Here is a 23,526-nt window from a genome sequence, read left to right as displayed (position 1 = left end):
AAGGAAGTCATCTATTATGTATCCCGAGCTACAATACGTTATTGTTTACCATGAGCAAAACATTAATGTAACCGAGAGGCCGAGTTCACTGATGGTGTCGCTTGCTGGTGCAAAAGAGCATGCTGTTTGAGAGCGTAATTTGTCACTTCATGTTTGGCTGCAAAAAAACACAGCCAGAAACACATAATCCTCATTTAATGCATTTGCAACATGCTAAAGGAGTGGGGGCCATCAATACTTTTAATGTCTCCAAACTGCAGGAAAGTAATTACACTCATGGATCCTCTAATTAATTAACTCACTATAAGGAAGATAAAGGCAATGTATCATACCAACAACAGCAAATGTCTACTTTCTAAATCAACGGTCCCATTGTCTCAGAGGAGTTACGAATACCACTGAATAGATGAAAAGTGCCAACAGCACTGAATCAAGAATCAGGCCATTATTGCTGGGTAACTATACTATAGTGCTAGCATAAGCTGTAGTCTTAAAATTGTAATGAATATACAGTACATGGGTCTGGTGGAGCTATCAACTTAAACACAGAGAACACAGTGTGATAAGCAACATCCCTTTGCCAACACTCTCAGTACCACTCAGCTCTATATTACACTGCCAGTCTCCACTGACCAGCCTATACACCAGTCAGCTTTTGTGGGAAACTTTGCTGAACTGCAGTTTTGTGTGTGTGTGTGTGTGTGTGTGTGGGCATGTCCATGCTAGAACAGGAGGCTGTGGATCTGCCCTGTCCTCTCATTAACACTCTCCCCATGTTGGCTAATCACACTCCTGTTGTGTCGCTGGTAACGTGGCTTCAATTCTTTACACTGCGAGATGATTCTCTTTCCACATTCTGAGGTGTGTTAATGCTAACACACACTCATTTTAATTAACATTTTGACAACATGTACATGACCACAGTGACGAACCTGGTGCAGACTGAAAGGGAAAAGGTGTTAAAAAAAAAGAATGGCCTCTCTGCACTATACAGTAGTAGTAGTTTGACAAATAATTTCACAGCCTGCAGTTGTAGATCACCTTTTGTGTGTATGTGAAAAAAAATTGCATGCATGTAAATGAATGTGTGAATTTGTAAAAAAAAAAAAATAATAATAATAATAATTCTCACAAATTCAAATTTGTGAATGTGTAATGAAGTTTTGCATCTGTTAAATATTTAGTGCACGTATGAAAACGTTTTGTGCACATAGACATAATTTGCAAATGTGTAAAAAAAGAGTGTTGTCGCTGTAGAAATATTTTGCGCATGTGTAATTAAACTTTGTGAAGGAATATTTTCAACAGTGTGAAGTTTGAGATGGGCACACAAATGTCCTATATATGTGAATGTGACACTGACGTTACAAGCTACAAGCACGTATTTTGACCTGTTTGTACTCCTGAGCTGACTAGCCAATCAGCACGTTGTGTACTGACCATCCAATCAGAGGAAGTCAAGCTGTCCAATCAGGGGGCAAAAAGTTCTAGTATGTTCTGATTACTGACCACTAGGCTAGTTTTGAAAATAGTGACATAGGGGCAGCGAATATAATGAATTTACTGTTTAGAGGGTTGTTGGGTAATGGGAAAAGTTAAATCTGAAGGACTATGAGTTAACAGTTTCCCCAGTAAAACACACCAACCACCGCACCCAGCTCCGGCACTGGCGCTGGCCTGTCTGCCAGGCCTGTGAGCTGGCTGGAGCTCTGTCAAATGACCGTACTCATTGACAAGCAGCTTTTATTTCCCTGTTGACGGATGGTTTAAATATCACAACACAAATGTCCATTATAAAATTCATAAAATGAACCTGTGGTTATCCTCCTTGTTCTCTTGTGGGGTGTTCTGACAGTGATTCGAGTCTCTACCGCACCAAAACAGCAGAGAGAAGCTCCTCAAACTGGCGCGCCAGCAAGCTAGCGCCTGCAGCTAGCTAACCAATTGGCCAGTCGCGCTCACAGACCCCGCTGTGAGCTGGCTGGAGCCGGGAGTGAACGACTCAGCCACGGCAGCTCACGTTTTTGTTCCCGCTTGTTGCATCTACTGGAACTACGTTAATGTGAAATGCTGAAGCAAAAGCTCACAGCAGGGTCTGTGAGCATGACTGGCGGGCTGGCAAAGCTAGCGTAGCGGTCAGTAACCTGAATGTTCTAGAACCTTTTGCACCCTGATTGGACAGTTTGACTTCCTCTGATTGGATGGTCAGTGGGCAACGTACTGATTGGCTAGTCAGTGGGCAACTTGCTGTTTGGCTAGTCAGCTCAAGTGTAAAAACAGGGTCAAAACTTGTGCTTGTAACTCGTAGTTTGTAACTTGTAACTTCAGTGTCACATACACATATAGGAAATTTGTGTGCCCATCTCTCAGACTTTGTAAAACCTCACTGTATATTAATACAATAATATTCCTGCACAAATTTTAAGTACACATACACAAAATATTTCTATAGCTACAAAACTTGATTACATTTTTTTTTTTTTTTTTTTTTTTTACAAATTCACACATTCAGATACGGGCATGCAATAATTCTTTCACATGCACACAAAAGGTGATATACAACTGCAGGCTGTGAAATTATTAGTCAACATCATTTCACAAGCTCAAAATATTAATGACCCATATTTGCTTCCATAGAATATGAACAGATTAATTATTTAAGTCATTTATCAAGCAACAATGCCAAACATTCCCCTGTTTACAGCTTCAAAAATGTGAAGCTCTGCTGTTTTTCCTTGTAATATATCACAGTAAAATGAATATCTTTGTGTCTTGGACTGTTAGTCAAAACAAGTAATACAAAGACGTAACCTTGGACTAGGGCTGGGTATCGAATACTTCTGTGGTACTTGTCAACGTTGCCAGGTTCAGATAAGTGCTGGCGTGTACTGAAAACATTTAACATTTGAGAACTTTGGCATCTTTTGTTAAATGAAACAAAAGCCTACAGCCATGCTAGCAGCTCTGTGTTGTACAACTAAGTTGTAACAATATGAGCGAAGAATTTAAAATTGAGACCACACCACAAAATACAAATCTTAAGAAATGTAGTGCGCATGTGTCAACACTTCAACATCTTCCTGTGGTTCACCGGGAACAAAAAGAACTCACCACTGACTTTTAAGTCTCTTTAAGAATGACTGTAATCCACAATAATGAGCTGTTGCTGATACGTTGCTTCATTTATGTTTGGATAAAAGTACTGTTGTTGACAACAACAAATCTGTTGTGGTCAAATAGGCTAAATTATATTATTTATGTGTAATTCATCTGGTACGTTTATTAGACTTAATTTCAGCACCATGCACTGTTCAGAAAGCCTCTGCACATTGGGGCAGTATTAGTAGTTAGAAGTTAGGATTTATACAAGCCTTGTATTTCCATTCTTATCTATGGTAGATTAATGGAAAATCATGTACATGTTTTGAACAATGAAAGGGAAAACGTCAGCCTTCGCCAGATTTGGCCCACGGGGCACCGTTGCTTACCACTGCTGTAAAGTTTTACTTTAGTTCTCTGAGGTTAAATTGGAATTTCTTGCAGTATCTGCTCAATGCCACATGGCAGATAGAGTATTCTTTTCCCTGCCTCTCCTCATCTGATGTGTTTAGTTGTCATTACGGGGTTAGTTGTAACACTTTTTTAAAAAGGGTTTTATAACCATCCCCACACCCCTGTCAGCCATTGTTTAGCTAGCTGTAGCAGCATGGTGGTTTGAAATTAGCATAGATGAAATGCCTCACATTTTACCTAAGAGACTACTTTCTAATCGAATACAACTTACATAATTCTGACTTCAACTGTATCAGTACTAATCAAAATATAGACTTGGTCCAAAAAGTTACTTTCTTACCTGAAAATCAGTGTTTTGGCTGTAAAATCTGCATACTTCTTCACACAGCTATGAAATTTCACATGCAAGGTCAGGAAGGAAGTGGTCATACATGACATTGATCACATGACTCTTAGGTCATCCCTTGTTGGTGAAAGTAGTGCTGTTACAACTATCCCTTTGTTACAACCATCCCCGGTCTCCCCTATGTAACGTTAGTGGTGGCTACTACAATATTTTAATGTTCTTACTGGTTGCGTGATCAAATATTTGTGATGTGAGAGAATGATCTAATGTTGCTCATTCTCAAATGTAACCTTGTTGATATTGATGAGAGTGGAGAGGAGAGAAAACAAAAGACTAAAGACTAAGCACAGGCTATCAGGCTGGGACCCTAAATGGGTAGACCGATGTCAATAATGTTCTAAAGTTTGTTTTGCAATCAAGTGTCATTTTATTTCACATTTTTAAATTACCGCCAGCGACATATATGCGCCATGCCAGCGGCATCCGCAAATGGCAGCAAATTACCGAGCAACCATCGGGAGCAATTTGGGGTTCAGTGTCTTACCCAAGGACACTTCAACATGTGGACAGGAGGAGGTAGGGATCGAAAAAAAATCCTAGAGGAAACACTGTATCCACACACAGCCATTGTCACCACTATGATAAAACAACATCCTGCTACCATGAACCAAAATAAAACTATTTGCAACACACACTGAAAGCACTTTGATCTACAGTTGATGCAGCTGAAAACAGGAGGTCCTGCTTAAGCTCCAGCTCTCCCGTCGTCCTCCTCCCCGCTGCCACATGCCAGGCTGACTAATCACACTGTGATTCCTCCAACCTTTGGCGTTAAGGTTATTGTACTTAGAGCAATATTTCTTTGCAAGTCAAAGTTGGGCGTGGGAGGGTGTGTGTGTGTGTTGGGGGGGTGAAGGGGGGCATGATTAATGGTGTGGCTGAAGTCTAACTCTGCATAGACTGGATTAATGGCGATGATACATAGACATAAGGTACACTTGCTGTAGCTTCCACAACAACTCTGTGATTCATCTTTACCATGACAGTAATGCAACGCTGTAACTCAACTGAAGTGTGATGATGTGCAAAAAGGGCATTAATGACCAGTGCCAATTCGTTATTATATAATCACCCTTAATTGATTAAATGAACTTTGGATTGCCTCAAGAGAAAAACCCATGGTAGAAAGCTGATGGTAGAAATAGAGCAGGGTTGGAATGAGTAGGTCCGCCTTTGATAAAAAAAAGCCCATCTTTATTGGTTTACGTCGCCCTTTGGAGCCCTGGTACTCTGCATCTCGGCAGCGACACTAACCTCTCAGGTTACAGCTCCAATCAATAGCAGGAGAAGTGATGAGCTCAGCTATGAGAAACACAAACTCTGCATTATCAGATCTTCTTATTGAGCCAAAAGCAAAGAGTCGTGTTCAGGAGTCAAGATTTCAATAGGTACTGTACAGTGTAGGCCAAACGCAGGGAGTAATACACTGGGCGACACTATCGTAATAGTCATATATTTATGTACATTCTGTAATTAATAACAGATGCATTAAATCAGTTGCTGGAGTGTAACTAAGTATGTTAACTTTTTCTGAACAGTGGCTACTGCGGCCACAAGTGGCAATTAGGGGATAATGATAAATGCTGATATGGAGTATAAAAAAGAAACACAAAAAGTCATAAAGCTAGCAAATTTGCTGATTACTGTTCGTTACCAAAGCAACATCTACCTAATTTGTGCGAACATTAGCCACCACCTCCTAGTGGTCATACGAGACCAAGTAAGCAAAACTCCTGAGTGTTTAGAATTGAGCATGGATGCATTTTATTGCTCACTTGCTTACTTGTATTTAAACTGAGTATTTCCATTTTATGCTGCTTATAAGAGGGGCTAAATATGTCAGAGGGAAATATCATACTTTTTAGTTACTTTAAAGCAAGACTAAAGAAAAAATAACTCTTCCTCATATAAATAGAAAGTTGGAATAACGCTTGTTCAGTTCAATACACTCAGGGGTTTTGCTGCTACAGCCTTTCAGCTAATATTAGCTTATGGTTGCTAATGTTAGTAAACTTTAGCTATATTTTGCTGTATTGCTTTGGTTTTTGTATGAATTAGACAAACAAGATATAATGTTTTAATTTGTGAGCTATACCGGTGCTGCTAGGCTATTTTTTAGTTTTTTCACCTTTGGACAGAGCCAGGCTAGCTGCTTCCAGTCTCTGCGCTAAGCTAAGCTAAGCTAACTGGCTGTGGCCTTATATTTACCGTACAGACATGAGAGTGGCGTAGATACTCTCATACTCTTAGCAAGAAAGCATATAAGCGTATTTCCAAAAAAGTAATAATAAAATCTATATAATAATATAACACTTGGAAAAGGTTCATTTTGTATAATGACAACATGTACTTTTAATATTTAAGTACATTTTACTGATAAATACTTTTATTATTGTTACTTATACTTCATTTAAAAATCTGAAAACATCTCGCACTACTGCATTAAATAAAGGCAATCGGCAAAGTGAGTAATATGAAATGCTCCTCAAAGTACACCTCCTGTCTAACCACAGTCTGTAATGGCCAACCAGAAACAGAGGCTGTTTCACAATACAGGCAGCTTACTTTCCATTTACCCAGACAGGTCTGCTGAGATCAAGAGGAAAAAATGAAGACGGCGTCTCCTCAAATCCATCTACATGACTAACTATCACACACAGAGGTGGTGAGACTTGACAACTTGATGAACAGTCTCTGTCCTTAGCAATAAAACAAAACTCGTCTTAGAAACAGTTTTAGAGCAAAATGTTTATCCTTTACAATACAGCTAGATTAGAGGGAGAGGAGGTTAAAAAAGAAGAATAACTCCGTTAGACCATGGTGGTCAGGACTTGAATCAAACATTTAGAACCACAGGTAAAAACAAACCAGATAGGGGTGCTTCCTCAGACATTCACAGTTAAAGAGGAAGGATGATCGTTGACCTTATCGAAGGCCTGTGAGCCATCTGTCCTATATACTAGAAATTGGTTATAGCTATTTCTATATAATGATGTTATTTCACCTTGACAGGATCATAATTACAGAAGAAAACCTTGAAAGCCATACTGCACTCCACTGGCTACTGCCAGTGTATGAGTATTATTATTATTATTATTATTCCAGTAAGGGAAACACAATCTTCATCAATAGTTGTCCTCACAACAATAATCTCAGATTATATTTATCTTAGTTATGCCTTGCCCACACTTTTATTGGCTTTTTGACCAAACCAGGCAATCTTTTAGTGCTTAGTAACTTAATGTGAGCAGGTTCATCTTTTAAAAAAATAATCTGTGATCAGTGGCAGCCAACATGATTAGACTACATGTACTTGATCAAATGTCTCTTCACATTTGCTCCCCACAGGTTAGCTTATAAAATAGTGAAAACCTCCCAATCTGAGTCTGTGAACGAAAGAGCTGCTTTTCCTGTCATGATTAACAGAGCCACCCTGCAAGCGGTAAACCCAAATCCCAGCTTCAAAACATCCCTTTAGAAAACTCCAGCTAACGTCATACCCATGCTCTTCCTAAGTCTGAGGTTTTATTCTCTGTGGTTTTCAGTAGGGAAATTACTACCACAGGTGTGGAATATGAGGGCGGCTCGTTTCCAGAGGCTGGGTTCTTTTTTCAGCTGGAGCGATGAAGACGCAAAAGATGCAGTTGAGTCACTCAGAACAGGTCTTAATTACCTTCCCTTAAACGTCAACAGTACTCAGCATTTGTGCTCATCATCTGGCCTCTTTGAAACATCTGCTGTTGAAATATCTCAGAGCTGGCAATCACGACATACAGTATATACTGTAGCGCTATTCAGCTAATTGGCTACATGTATGTCTAATTTAAATTTAAGTCATCTGTCCCAGTCAGATGTCCTCTCTCATCACAGAAACCTCAAGTTGTTGCTACTAAGCTTAGCCTCTACGTCTCTATTTTCATCTGGATTTGTTTTTTTGTTTTTTCGAAATTGACCTCCTTTCTAGTTTTCCTCATAGGAGAAGCATCATCTTGTTAGTGGGACAGACTGTCATCATTTTGGTGACAAAGTCCTTGGAGAAAGGTACAGTGTCAGTACGGTCAGTGATACTGTTCACTCTTGAAACACAGACCAGTTTGTGGGGACAAAGCATCCTTGAAAAGTCAGGGAGCAGTCATTAGTACAAACCTTGAACACAGCAGGTGTACAGTGCTGTGGTCCGGTGATCCCACTGGGACTCATAACAGATCCCAGGAGTGTCTCATAAGGGCATGCAGGGCAAGTGACATGCTGAGACATACTGCTCAAGGACTTTTTAGAAATTAGGGTGATTAAAATCACCTATTACAGTGCTGAGAGCACCAGCAGATTGCACTTTCTGAATCATCGTGATAATTGCAGCAGAGTTGGTGTCAGCCTTAGGGTGAACATGAACAGTGACAAATAAGAACACCCTGGGGGACAGAGGGAACTTAGAGATGCAGAGAGGAGTTCAATGTCGGAAGGACAAATCTGCTCTCGCACCGTGGCACTGGTGAATCATCTGCTATTAATATATGGACACACAATCTGTTTATGTGACATCACGGCCGCTTCACTGTAACAGTATGTCCAGAGTTAAGCTCAGGCTGTATCAGTAGTGCTTTTAAATATGACTAAATGTATGTATTCCAGTACCTAACAAAGCAATCCACAAAAGCTGTAAGCTGTATAATGAAGAAAATTATGTAACATGACCTAATTTCAGCTTTTGAGGATTTGCCCCTCTTCTTTGTCTAATGTGATTGTCACCTGAATACATTTGGGTTTTAGACTTTGGTCTGACAACACAGGCAATCTGAACACGTCATCTTGGGTTTTATGAAACTGTGATCAAAGTTTTTTGCCATTTTCTGCCATTTTAAAGACCAAACGATTCATTGTGTTGGGACCTCACCACATGGGAAACAAAAGAAGGGCCTACATGTAAAAAGCAAAACCTTAACAAGGAGGCCTACATGTAGAGAACAAAGCCTGAACAAGGAAACCGCGTTAACTCCCCTCAGACCCGTTAAGTCGCACCTGAGTGTGACTTAAGTTTGAATCCAAATCTTGGATTCCTACTGGATGAGCCACCACAGGAGCGCAGGAAACTCCTGCGACGCGGCCCCGGCCACCGTCAGTATCTGAGCCTGAGAAGACTCTGCCGGATAACCCAAACGGACTGACGCATTAAGTCGCTATCAAGAGCGATCTCAAGTAAGAGGCTTGTGTCTGGGCCAGAGATAGGTTTATAACTGTGTTTTACTGTAACCTGAGCTTCACTGTTGTGATTTTTGCTTCGCTGTGGGAAATAACGGGCCGCCGTGTCCTGTTTACTGCTGTGTGTTTCAGTGCTTAGCACGGACTTGTGTTACTTCTGTTTGTTTTTGTAACCCCCTTCACTTTTACCCAGCACCTGGGAAGCAAGACACGGGAACGTCTTGGGTATTGAGGAGTTGCAGTGTTTATTCATGGGAAAACTGTAACCGACACTGTACATTTACTACCACTAGACAACTTCACTAGTAACCTTTCCCTCTGCTCCGATCGCCAACACACCTGTCTGCTCTGAGCGCAGCCACCGGCTCTCTCTCTCTCTCTCTCTCTCTCTCTCTCTCTCTCTCTCTCACCCACACACTCTCAACACACTGCCCTATTCCTTAAAGCAGCCATGCTACTCTTATAACACTAGGCTATAGGGAGGAAATGTAAGGAAAGGCCGGGTAAGTAGGTGAGGATGGGCTGTGAATGGGCTCAAATGTGCAAAAAATAGAAACAGTAATTGATATCCAACATACATACATATAAAAAGTATAAAACAAAGTATATAAAAATGATAGCACCTTTATAGGCCAATTCGGTAGACATCGCCCAACCCTAATACACACACACACAGACACATCACATGCTTGCTGACTGTTGTATGCTTTTATTGTGTTTAGAGTAGATAATAGTAGTTCATTGGCTGAAGTTCATTGATTATTGATCGGTGCTAAAGTTAAATAAACTATTGTACCTTTAGAGAGGAGTTTCCTGTGGTAATGGAAATAATCATTAATTGCAGCCCTAAACTACATTTCAGTCTCAATTCAGCAGATGGAGCTGGTTCAGGTGTCATCACATGGCATGTGTGTACAACTTTGGCCATATGATAGCAAGTGGTCATATATGGGGGGGGGGGGATCACAAGCCCCGTCTCAGTTCAAATCTTTGATGTCGGATGTGAATGGCCTCTTTGATTTTCTATGGCAAAAAACATATACAAATAATATACAGACTTTTATCCAGAAAGTGAGCGACAAACCCTCAGTTTTAGTTAACTACATATGAAATATGAGCTTCACACTTTACCGGCCACAGAAATGCCGCTGCCCCAGGTAATGTGTACTCACAAAGTGCTGTCCCATTCCTCATACAACCTTTGGAGCCCAGACATTTATTCTCATGTGTAGTGAGCAGGGTCACACAGGTGACGTCGAGCCTGTCTCCTAGGGGTTAATGTGGGCAGTTCAGCTTGTCAAACAGTGCAGTGCCCACCCATGGTTCACGCACTACCTCTGTGCCCACCCTCATCTCTAACATCGTCTTCTCACTTCCACTACCTGAGTCCACGTCTAGTTAGTCTCATTCTTTTCCCGTGAGTCGGGCAGTAGCCTGCAGACACAAGCCGCCCCCGCGGCCCACTCTGCTGCTGGAAGAGAGAGGCACGCGGACTGCTAATGAACCCGACTGCCATCCGTGGCGTTTCAAGAGCAGCAGAGCATGCATCTGATTAATCTTTGTCCTAATTAGATCGAACAATTAACCTGCCCGCCACAGAGCTCTACAGCCTGATGACTCTGCGTGAGCTGCAAACCCCTGAACATTAAACCAGAGCAGGGTGAGTGTGCCCTCACACTGCAACTTTCTGTGTTTTCAGAACAACCAATTAATGATGGCTAATAGTGCAAAGCATTCTGTGTGATATTTCGACGGATCACGTGGGCGAGAGCTCAGATCCTTTTCTGCTTTTCATTTCAATAGCGCTGCAGTTCTCTGCTTTTAATTCAAAGTCAGAGGAGGCCCTGATGGTTCTCATAATAAATTATGTGTGAGAGACAAAGCAGAAAGGGGGAAAAAAACCTCCAATCTTCATTAACATGGAGATACTCCCTGATGTGAAAAGCCTTGAGGACATACTTGTTCACTCACTGGCTGGACGGTTTAAGCATGCACTGCCTGCTGATCTGAAATATTTGGAATGCCTCAGTTGTTACAGGCAGCGTGTCCTCACAACCAAACTGGACAAGCAGAGCGCAGCCACTGAGGACATGAACTTAGCGGATTTGTTATGCGTTAACATCATTTCAGAAATAAGAAATCAGGCAGGGAAGCAAGCATAGGGACCGTCAGTCTGTCAGTCCTATAAATAAACTGTCCAGGAAGACTTCCTTAACATGTGTGCAACTGAAAGTGTTGCATAACGTACTTGCATCCCCATGTTCAGCCTAACTCATACTCAGAAACTGACACATGAAATAAGTAATGCTACTAGTACTGTGAAAAAGGGGGTCTGGGGATTGGCAAACAGGGGTTCAACATGTAGCCTAATTCCTCTCAGCTGAGAGCTTCAGTTCAGCAGAACATGTATAAGGTCACCTTTTATCTGTTCACCATGTCTACTGTTATTTACTTAGTTGCAGTATGGCTATTTCACACCACAGACCCTGTAAAGTTCCATGTTTTCAAGACGCTGAAAAAGAAATCAAACGTATCAAACGTCACTACTTTAGCTGACAGGGCTGCTTGCTGACATCAACGGCAGGATGTGTTTCAGTTGCAAACTTTGTTCAAAATCTAGTCGTCAAATGTCATATAGGCTACTAATTCGTATGGTGTAATATTAGCTTTGTCTAAATATTCGGGTGAACTCGGTATGATTTAGAAATATAGCTGTATTTTAAAAAACTCAACTTTCTTATGTCAACACAGCGTATTTTAGTGACGGATGGCTGCGGAAATAACTAAACTAAAAACTAAATTAAAAGTTAAAACGATATTGAAATAAGCGAAATTGAATGAATAGAACTTGGCCGAAGTTAAGGGCGACACTTATTGTTTATTTCTAAATCTTAACCTATGTTCTAGCAGCTATGAAAATTATCCACGGAACGAGGACACGTTAAACTGAACGATTTCTAAAGGGAATTTTGGTTTCGCTGGAAAGCTGACGACATCGCCTGTATTCTCCAAACTAACGGAATGGAACGTTAGACTAACCTGTTTTTAAGTGGACGGTGTTACTGTCCTGCGTTGCCCCAGCATGGTGCTGTTGAATTTGGACAGTCTCCTGTCCGGATCCAGGCCACAGTCTCTGAGAGATTGCGTCCCTGACAACTCTCGCGCCGCTGCCCGTAACAGAAAATATGAAGTCCATAACGCGACTGCTGCAAAACCTAGCTGGGTTAGCTAAAAACTAAGCTTTCAACTTGTTCTATAACCCGCGGTCATTGCACAAAACGCAGTGCTGGCAAAAAAATAACAGGCTCAAACTCGTGGTGTGAAGCCTCCAACACTTTCCAAAACAGGAACTCTTTGAAATACGTCAAAGTGCAAACTTTTTGTGCCCCTAGTGGAGTCAAGCTGTGCAACGGAGTTTGGCGATTGACAGGCTCCACTTACAGCAGCCTACTGCTCTATTGGCCTATATTTATAGTGCTGACAAACGGGTGTATATTTCAAATACTGTCCCCTTATTTGATTCAATCCTCAAGAACCAAGAACTGAATTAGTGAAACTACTATTTCATTCCAAAATATACACAATTCCATCTACAGATACTATTTAGAAGGCGACATTTTCACTAGGGAATTGGGTTTGACTTTTTTTTAAAAAAATGTTATGTTTATTGATTGACTAATTATATGTTAATTAGGGTCAATTATAAATACATTCTCTTATACAATTATTTCAATAGGCCTACATTTAATTTGAAATGAATAATGAGTTGCAGATTCAGTGCTTATTGGAGGCCGACTTCTAAAAAGGTTATTATAATTCAGATCATGGGTATGAAAAATGGACTTTGAAAAATCTTTACAAATAAATAAATTAATAAATATATGCATCAAAATGCAACCCAGCTCAGCCCACACCAATTTCCAGACTGTTGCTAGGATATTTCATAGCCATCAAGTGTGGGGCTTTATGGCACCCAAGAGAATGACATCCATCTGAGTCCCACCATAATAACATTCTAATAAATTGAGACTTTCACATTCGGAGCCAAAGTACACTTATGTGCCTATATGCGGCTCAAGGGGGCATAGTGACAACTCTAAGCCCTGTGACATATAAGTGTCTGCTCATCTACTGAGGGATAGAAGGAGATGGCATTTGCGGGGCATAAATGAACATGGAAAAGTGAAAACCCAACAGACCAGAACAGGGTGTAATAATTGGGCAGCAGACTCAGGTAGTGAACTGGAAAGACTGTGATGCCTTATTCATTAAAGGGCAGAGCTGTGGTGAGACATGAGTGTAAAGAAATCCTATAATGTTGAATTAATTAGAGAAGTGATCAAAATGGGGGGGACCCGGTTTACATTTGTTCACTCATTCACATCCGAAAAGGTAAAGAAGCACCTGTGTTTCTGTCCTGACATCTGTAGTAGGCAGGCTGAGGTTGAAACAGCTGTTATCATTGAGCACACTGAACCAGTGTGATTTGAGACTGAGTCGGTGCCATATTCAATACTGAATGTGCTCCATCTGCTGGTTACATTGGGTAGTACATGCTTTAGTGTCCTCCCTCAGTGACAAGTGTCAAGTTCAACAGCAGCAGCAATCCTAATAATATATATATAATATATATATATATATATATATATATATATATACACACACACACACATGTCAAAGTCAAATCCTTTGCAAAAAAAATATTTTTTAATAAGCACATTTTATTACTTTTTTATAGAGTAAGGACGGTGGTTCCTCCTCAACTCCCTATTCACAAGGATATAACTCAAATCTGCCTTCACAGTGATCCCTGAATGCAGCGTTTGTTCTGTGCAAATGAGTAGGGCTGCAACTACCATTACCATTACTGATTCATCTGTTGGTAATTTTATTGATTAATTGAGAAACAGTTAAAATAATTAGTCTACAAAATGTGAGAAAAAAAGTGACCAACAGTTAAAACCCAAAGATATTTAATATACAGTGATATAAAACAGAGAAAAGCTGACTTAATGACTTAAATGATTAATCAACTGTCAGAATGATTGGTGATAGATTTTCTGTCAATCAACTTATCACTCAGCACTTCACAGCTGACGCACAGATTTGCCGCTCTGTCTCCACAGTGCTGAACTTCTGGCGGTAACCGCCTGGTTTGGGCCAAAATAGAAGGGGGGGGGGGGGGGACACATCACGAGTGCAGGTCAGAAAGAAGAGCTATGGAGGAGCTGATAATGAATACCGTGTTGTAGGCTAAAACGTGGCGCTAGCTACTTATAGGGACAACCAGAAGAAAAACTGGGCCTGGGAAAACATTTCCACCAGACTTCAGATGACCAAGTATGTAGAAATCTTGGGTGAAAAAAACAAAACATTCCACTTGCACATCAAATTGTGGAACCAATGATTGAAGCCTATTTTCTTGGGGAATTATTTACACGGAGACAAGCTAGCTTGCACAGCTACTCCTATGGCAAATGTGTGGTTTTCCATTTGATTTGCATGCTAGTGTAGCCTATGTGTTGTGGACTGTGGGGTGGGTTGTACCAACATTATAACGTTCTCCGAAGCACCTGCCTGTCATCGCAGCCCTGGACCGCAGCGGCAGCAGGCAGCCACGTTTAAAAACACTTTTTTGGGGGGAGGGGGGAATGCTCTTGGCAGGTGTCAGGGTGGTTGCTTAAAGCATGTAAAATACAATCTTTAGATTTGTATGCTTTATTTTAACTGCCATTTCAAAGACTTCTGTCAACAACTCTGACACTGATGTATGAGACCTTTGACTGACTTCAGGGGATTTTATTTGGCCCTGTGTTCCTCTCTGACCTTGCACAGAGTCCTGCTGGTACACTTGGCACTTGGACAGCGTATTTAGACAGGTCTCAGACTGGCCCAGTGCCACCGCACAGAGCCTTGTAGCTGCGTGATATACTGTGTTGCTGTACTGCTGCCCAGAGCAGTCATCAAATCATCCATAACATCCTCAGAGAGAGGCTGACTATCTTCCTCCTCTCTGCGTTTCAACCCTATAGGTTGAGAGATATCCTTTCTAGCAGTGCACACCAAACAATAAAGCTGAATCTAGTTATAAAGGCCTATTTTCTCTGAGAACTCCTCCACTTTCTAATTAAGCTTGAGTGTGACCAAAGAGGGAAAATGAAATAATTCCCTCTGTGCTCATGCAACAACATGAGCCTCACTGCACGGGAATTATGTAAGTTTCTTTGGTCCACTTAAGCTAGTATGTTTGATGTATTGTCTGTATTTTATTTTATGTGATTAAAGAGACATTTGAAGCTAATTAGTTAACTGACATCCATTATGGTGTTATGTTATTCAGATAGGTCATTATACAGTCTTCCAATATCCTTTAATTTGTGCATATGTTTACAGTGCATGCACAATTTATAATACTACTTTTCTTATCATTCATTTTCTAACATTAGATCAGCACTTGAGAGTGCAGTAATGTACTAGTGAGGGAATCATTCTGTTTAATGACTTTTAAGTGGTGAAGTCTCGTTATACAAGAACCCGTATAAAAAAAAAAACCCTCCTGGTGTCAGCAGCTGTCAGCAAAAGCCCTGAGAGGGTCTTCTTGTGTGTGAGGCTTTGTCATCGTCTGAGAGCGGGACACTGGGGGGGCAAGTGTTAATCTCAGCAGTTTCCCATTGAGAGCCAGGTAGGCTGCAGCCTAATCCCGAGAAGAGGAACGCTTTCATTACGGAACAACAAACATGAAGGCCACTGGGGAGCTGCGCTTTTCCACTGTCAACAGATGGACGGAATACACTAGCGAGGTTACGTAAGCAGAGCTGCAGCACGCTGGTGTTAACACCAGCACGTGTGCATAGGAATGGCTGTATTAGCATGTGCGCACACACTGTACACACATTTCCACACAATCACAATCTGCTCTTTTCTCCCGTGCTTTTCCTGTTTACAGCGGAAATCACTATGACATAAATGCAGCAGAGAGTTCACTCATGCGACACAAATGCACCTGCTGGCAAACACAAACAAGCCGTTCAGTGTGTGGTTATTGGGAAGGCTCATTGAGGTATGTAAGGCAAAAGAGATGGCTTGAGATAGTTTTCTCAGAAGTGACGGATCTCACATGGCATTTCTTTGAGCATCTCCGGAGATGGAGTGTAACTACAGAACCCTGTGTTTCACGAGCGTTCTGCTCTATTATCCCGCAGCCTGTACAAGAGGTGTAAACAAGATGATGACCAATAAAGACAGTTAGCTGCTGGAGGAATCGGGCTGAGGCATCCAGACAATGGGGGCAATCACAGGTGTTTAACAGCCCGTGTCAGAAAAATCCCACCCTCTCGGAGGATTTTTCATTGGGGGAGTGAAGCGTCGCCTCTCAAAAGCTGTCAACGCTACAACAGATGAACATGTTTTTCACTGTGGCAGCAGGACCCAAATATTCATGAAGGAAGCATGAATCAAATGTTGTGTGGCGCCTGTTAAGACCGTGACAATGCCAAGCTGAATCACCTCATCATCTGGAGGAATAGCGCCGTTTAATTACTCAACACTGTGGTTACATAAGTCTGACTGCTGTCACTCAGACGTTGTTTATCATTTTACATGAACACCGTACATATCTGAGCCTTCAGCATCTCCTATCTTGCAGCTTATGTGAGCTACAGTTAAAGGATTATACCAACAATTATGAAGTGTGGACCATTGGATTGTCAGAATTAATATTTAAATCATCTGTGAGTCTCAGCTCTATGAATGAGCATGCAAACAGAGATGATTATCATTATCTAGAAATTGATGGAAATAACTTAGCAGCTCTAATGCTAGATGGCTGGTTAAAGGAATAGTCCAGCAGTGGCAGAGATATGTCTTTCTACAAAGACTTATAGTGTTACTTCCATCCATTGATCTATCACGGGGAGGCTGGCACCTACCCAGCATGCTGTGGGCAAGGAAACAAACACCCCAGACAAGTCACCAGTTATTCGCAGGCTAACATACCAACGAGAGCTAAACAAATTCACAGTCAATGACGGGCAATTCACCTGATCTTTGGACTGTGGCAGGAGATGGGATCAGATTGGGGAAACCAATGCAAACATGGGAACAACAGGGGCGTTCTCTCTGGTTAAGAGACATAGTGTACCTTTGATTGGTTTGATTCTGGCCAGGGACCTTTGTTCCATGTCATAGCCCTCTCTCAACCTGTTTTCTGTCTCTATCTTCTGTCTCCAGCTATCCAATTAAGGCAATATGCCAAAAGGTCATGAGATTGGATTGAAAGTGTCAGACACTACAAGTAATTTTAGCCTTGTGTTGAAATGTTTCAAGCTGCTGGATGTAAGGTCAAGAATTCATGCTCACTTCAGGAAAGTGCTTTGAGTAATGTGAGAAACTGGCCTTTAAGTAGACCATCATGGTGACATACAGACCACCCCTGGGTCTCGACCTGTAGAAAATGAGATTGGGAGTAAAGGTAACCAACAAGGCAGCCTCCCATCCCATCCCAAACTGCTACCAAAAAGGTGCTTCTTTTGCTACAGGCTCATGGATATTGTGTCGAAGGCTCAAGACCCATGGTTGGAACTAGCCTTTATCTTCCAAAAGAACTACTCACAAAAGTACTACACATCTACTACAACATTATCCTGCTATGAGAAAAAAATAGGACCTAAGCAAAAAAAAACCCAACATAATCACATCAGAGACACTGTCCTAATTTTAGAAGATAAGCCGCTCGTCATAGTCAATTGTGCTCTTTCATGCATTTGGGTTTTTCCCTCAATTCAGGGAACCCTAGCCAAGTGTTTTTTCTCTTTTTTCCCCTCACTTTTAGTCAGATTTGTGACCAAAGGAGCCAAATAAATCATCCAAAAAGTGGATCTTTTGTTGCTATGAGATTTTATGTAGAGTGAATATAGAATAAAGACCAAATGGGTTTGCTGGAAGATAAAGTCTCCACACTCAGTTAATACATGATGGCAGAGAGTGGAAATAAGCCTCCATATTCTAGCTTAATGCCTTCATGTTAAGACTCTGCAAGAGACAGAAAACAAGGAGGCTGATGGCGGAGGTGTTGTTGTGCCATCCAGTCTGACACTGACCCGCCGCTGCAACAATTCAACCCGCTGTTATTGCCTGGGCTTCTCTCTCAGGACAGACAGCTCTACACGGTGGCTAGTTGTGATCGATGACCGGTGGCGTCAGAATGAGCGATCTTTCACCGCCACTTCCACTGCCCCCGCTCACGGTCATCTATCCTCTGTGGGTGTCTGACGCTGTCCAGAGAGGCTGGGTGGCCCCGACGACTGATGACCACTGACTTAGCAGGAAGAACACATTCGTCTGCTGAGCGGAAAGCTCTCTCCTTTAATCTTTTCACCTTCTTCTTCTTCCTTTATGAATGCATCTTATTCCCTAGCAAGTGTGCTGTTAATTTCAGGTACAGAAGAAGAGAGAAAGAGGGAAGGCGGGAGGAAAAACATGATGCTGGTGGACGAGAAAGAAAGAGGGTGAGGGAGGAAGGGAAGAGGAAGGGAGAAGCATCAGACATGCATCAGTGCTCTCCTCATACAGGGAAATTTATTAAAATAATAAAGCCCGGCCTTGCGCTGAAGGTTGAGCCCACAATAAACCTGACAGGGATACAGAAAGAGAGGCTACGAGACTGAGGCAAATAAACAAAACAAATGCTCTGTTATGTCAGTGTCCACTTTATTATCTGTGCTGAACTCGTCGAAAGGAGTTAATTGATTCCTTTTAAATTCAGACACAGTCATATATTTCATCATTACCCTAAAAAGCCTCTCATAAATCACTCAGCTACAACAGAAGCACAAAAGCACAAAGATTGCTCTACATAAGCCTCTTCGCCTCGAAGGGCATTAGAATCAGACTTGCGAACAGATACAGCAATGCACTATGGGACGGGAGGAAATTAGAGCTAAATGGACATCTTAAATCCGACGAAGATGGTAAGAGGTTCTGCACGCTCTCTATCTGCTGTAAAACTGTCCTCACCCCGGACACTCTTCATTTATCACCCGGTATCGCCCGTTCCACAAGTATGCTAAATTGGATAATGAATCTCTCCCCCCAGGAGATGCAGTGGATGAATACTTTGTTGGTTAAATTACGAGCCAGGGACATATTGCATCATTCGAGGTGTGAGACCTTAGAGTAGTTAAATGGATAAAGGCTTCTGGAGTCCATAGGAGTAACATGAATGAATTAAGACCCAATGAAGATGTAATTAACTGCAAGGAGGGACTCATTAACAAGTGCCACACTGACTTAATGAAACACACTTCAGTCAAATATGGTGCCAAAGTAAATGATTTTGTATGTTTTTCTATCCATCACACATTATATCTACTGCTTTTTTGTTTCAGTCTTTTATAACAATTATCCTATAGGACCAAAACATGAATCAATACAATTATGTGGTACTGAGGAAGAGCACAATGTCTGATTTTCTTCCTATCTCACAGAATAAGCATTATTACAATCTTATTTCACAAGGGATGGATGGGATGATGCTGAGCAAGAGCTGAGTGTGGGATTTTCTTTACTGACTTTCATACAATTGTACCTTTCCAATAACTTGGACACCTTTCAAAACGGCAGTTTTTGTCTTTAAATGAAAAAAAAAAGTTCTTATAAAGAGTTAGAGTCAATAAAGTGCTTTAAGGACAAACAGAGAGACAGGAAGTGAGGAAGCAAACTCTGGTGTAAGCAAAAAGACTGAATGAAAAGAAAGAGAAAATAGGAAATCAGTTAGGGCAGTTGGGATGGTTTAAAGGAATAAACTTACTCGCTTTCTTTCTGAGACTGAAATGAGAAGACTGATACCACTCTCTTGTTTGTATGTTAAGTATGGAGCTGGAGTAGGGATGTGGTAGTATATAGTTTACCAATACACCTCTCAGCCATACAGTATGTCAGCTGCACAGACTCTTAAGGCTGTTACTGTAAGTAGTCCTTTCTGTTTCCGTTCCAGCACTCAGGGCAGTATATGAACGTGTGCATGCTTTGACAGACCATGTGTCAATCATGTCAACGTGGCAGATTAAGGCCCACAGCCTGTGCTTCATGTCTGACCAGAAAACTGCATCCTCCATACAGCACAACAACGATTTGTCTTGTCATCTTAATTCAATGATGTTTTGGGTCTCTCCAAAAATGCAGTATAATAATAATAATAATAATAATAATAATACAAAGTGCTTCAGAATTGAAGGCATAAACAGAGATGAGGCAATATCAAAAACAAACACTTATTCTAAATAACCCACTGGAATTTAACTGAACCAAATTGAATTTTCCAATGACGAGACATTTTAAAGGCCATTAAGGCCTGCGTGTACTCCACACAGCTATACCTCCAGTAATACTTTGTGCAGCCAGAGTCGACAAAAGAAGGAGGCATTCAAACCTGATCTATGTAGCTTCTGCTACTACGCTTCTTTGTGACAGTTTTCCAGATCCCTACCATCCAGTGAATGTCCAGAGCAACGACCCGTATGGAGAAGACAGCGCAGTGCACTGGCCGGCTAAATCCTGTCCTCCAGCTATTCTTCCTCTTGGATAAACCGGTGCATAGCAAACGTGGCCCTGGAGCATGTACAATGCAAAGTCCTCCACATACAAATAAGAGCTAGAGGATGAGGAGGGGGGAAGCAGGGGTCAAGGTGGATGTGGATGAGTCATATTCATGGCCCGTTTGAAGCTCAACTCCAACCATTTTGGCCTGGATCCGACTTTCCCATCTTTTGTCATCATATCCACTGATTAGGTTAAACAAGGACAAAAATTAAATCCAAAGCACTCAAAGCATGTCTTTTTCACTACAGTGATTGCTCAGTAATGCCATGTATGTAAAAATATGGAAATAAAGAAACTTGGAGCATATTTTGATGACCCTTTTTGCTGAAATATTCAAGAGTTTTCTTTGTTCAAAATTTCAAATTTGCATTCTGGCTGAACCTTTAAACCTGATCATTTCACATTCACAAAACACATTTCACATTTTGCCTTTCTTGGCCAGTTTAGAAATGGCTAATCTAATCCTTCTTGTTCCATGACTCTCTGCAATATTTAAAACTGAACAACGCTGAAAAAACGGCGAAAATAACCGCTGTCTTGTTTTGTAGAGGCATTTTTGATGAACGATCGCTGTCAGTGCTAACCTCCGTGGCGAACAAATTGCATTTCCTGAGACTGTTTCACAATAAAAGCCATCTCATGCTTCACCAGTTGAATGCTTTTAATGTGAAGCAGCAGCAGTAGCAAAAGTTCGGTTTAGATTAACTAAATAGCTCTGACACGATGTAGAGAGAGTGCACAGTAAACAGTAAGGCGGAGATGGAATTAGAAACAGTAACACTGGATTAGATGCTGCATCATTTTCATGTGTAGGTAGGCAACTTGAATCCCGTGCAGGAATGGCAGACTAACTATGAAAACTACTATATGGAGAGATTATTACTGAATGTAAATACACTGAATGGATATTGGAGAAATTCTTTTAAAATCAAAAATTGTGTTTGATTTCATGAAAATCTTAAGGGTTAGAACTCAAAGTCCACTTGGTGGATTTTTGCAGTGCTTGAAACCACATGTGGTCTTCCTCAGTGGATGTTGGTTGCTCACTGAGCTACAGTAGTAAGTGGCCTTCAACCTTTCAATGGCATGTCATGGTCTTCTTCAGAATGAGCAGACGCCATCTCCTGAGGAAGACCATGAGATACGATTGAAAGACTTGGGAAAAGTAAGTAAGTGGACCTTGAGTTAAGATTGTATTATTTTTAGATATGTTTATTAAATTTTTTTGTCAAACCGTTTCCAGGAGTCTTTCAATACATCACAACTGACAGTAGGTACTCAGTTGTCAGTTGTTACTCAGGTGTCATCACTGATACTGAACTTACATTTTCAAGCGTCCATACACTACTAGCAATGTCACACTGACTACAGATGGATCAACAGTTTTGTTTCAATAAATATTATTAAGGATCCACATTAACGCAACTTGTGACACACGCATTTCAAAGCTACACTACTGCAACTAATCAGTTTCCACTGACACTCCATGCTTCTGTAAATTCAATTAACTGTTATGTAACTATCATCCATAAATGTGTAATGGTTTATCTGCTCCTTAGAGGCATTGACTAATTTACACACTTCTGAGAAGAAATACTTGCTTTGCACTGGCTGACATTACAACAGGGTTTGTTCAGTTTTTAGCTCAGCCCGCCTCAGTACCAGCACATGTACATTCAATACAGGCAAAATAGAGCTATTTTTAAATAGAAGCCCATAAATTCATGAGTAAAAGGGAAACAAATATGAACGGTTTTGTGAAGTGGCAGATCTTATTTTCTCTTTGCTGCAAAATGAATCAATAGCGAGAGCCGGTGCTGGTGTTCGACAGTAGAAAACTGCTTACTCTTCATTTGAGCTATATGTAATCAATCCTAGCCAGAGGATGGCTAGAGCCCTTTCCAAACTAAGTGGGGAAACAGTGGGATTACTAGCTCTGTGGCATTTATAAATTGAGCCCAACGAGAAGAGGGCCACCAAGAGACTCCCGGTCAACGTAATTACACCGGCAGGCCAATAAATCCGACCCACAGATATTTTACAGTAGCACTGCAGTAAATTCAGCAGCGAGCCTCTTCCCTTACATTGCTTTCTTGCAATACATAATAAGCCGTTAATGCTTTTGTTGCTGTCTAAAGTAAAAAAAAAAAAAAAGAAAAGAAAAAGACCAAAACAAAACAAAACAAAAACAGCGACCTTGTCACCTACAACTCTGTGGCCTTCGCTTCTGGCCAAGCTGTGAGTCAGCGTGGAGATTTAGATCTACACAGTGTTGACATATGACAGCATAGTGTGCTGTGGATGGAAATCTGCATTTAGTACCCTCATACAGGTGAATGTAAAGCGCTGTTCATATTCCCTTTTGAAAACATGATGGACACAGGAGCATCTTAAAAGCGCAGGATTAATTTAAAAAGGACTACATGCGTCGTCTCCGGGGACATTTAGAAATGACAAATGGAAGACAAATAACAAAAAGGACATTTGTGGCAGAGCTAACATCATACTGATCTCCATGACATTGTGACAGCCTGAGGACAAGTGATTCTGTTATCCCAGGTGTGTGTGTGTGTCTTGCATAAATAAGTCCATGCACAGCGAACACAAATCTTGACATCTGTTGTAATTTCCTAGGGGCTGCCTTGCTATATTTCTCTCAAGACTCTAAACAGCAGGAGCTGCAACTCCTTTTATTTTGACGTTGAGTTACAATATAAACCTCCATTTCTAAAAATTTCCCCCTAATTCAGTCAAGAATCTTCCTCTGGATGCAACCTGGTTAGCGTGAGATTGATGGAACCAGAGAGTAC

General features: G+C 41.1%; 1 protein-coding gene across 9 annotated transcripts in view; it reads right to left on the bottom strand.

Annotated features, from left to right (window-relative positions):
• oxr1a (oxidation resistance 1a) overlaps positions 1 to 23,526 on the bottom strand; it is a 161,749-nt gene that overhangs the window by 53,630 nt on the left and 84,593 nt on the right. The window contains exon 1 of one of the 9 annotated variants that reach the window (XM_044207168.1): positions 12,158 to 12,512. The exons of 7 other annotated variants lie outside the window; for them this stretch is intronic. In XM_044207168.1, the coding sequence (XP_044063103.1) occupies positions 12,158 to 12,314 (157 nt within the window). In that variant the 5' untranslated portion in view covers positions 12,315 to 12,512. Of the gene's footprint in view, positions 1 to 12,157; positions 12,513 to 23,526 lie in introns of those variants that run through there. One more of the 9 variants, XM_044207163.1, reaches the window with a different exon arrangement.

This window comes from Siniperca chuatsi, linkage group LG9, assembly GCF_020085105.1.
Source record: "Siniperca chuatsi isolate FFG_IHB_CAS linkage group LG9, ASM2008510v1, whole genome shotgun sequence".
Classification (NCBI taxonomy): Eukaryota; Metazoa; Chordata; class Actinopteri; order Centrarchiformes; family Sinipercidae; genus Siniperca; species Siniperca chuatsi.
This window is presented reverse-complemented; position numbering and strand designations above follow the sequence as displayed.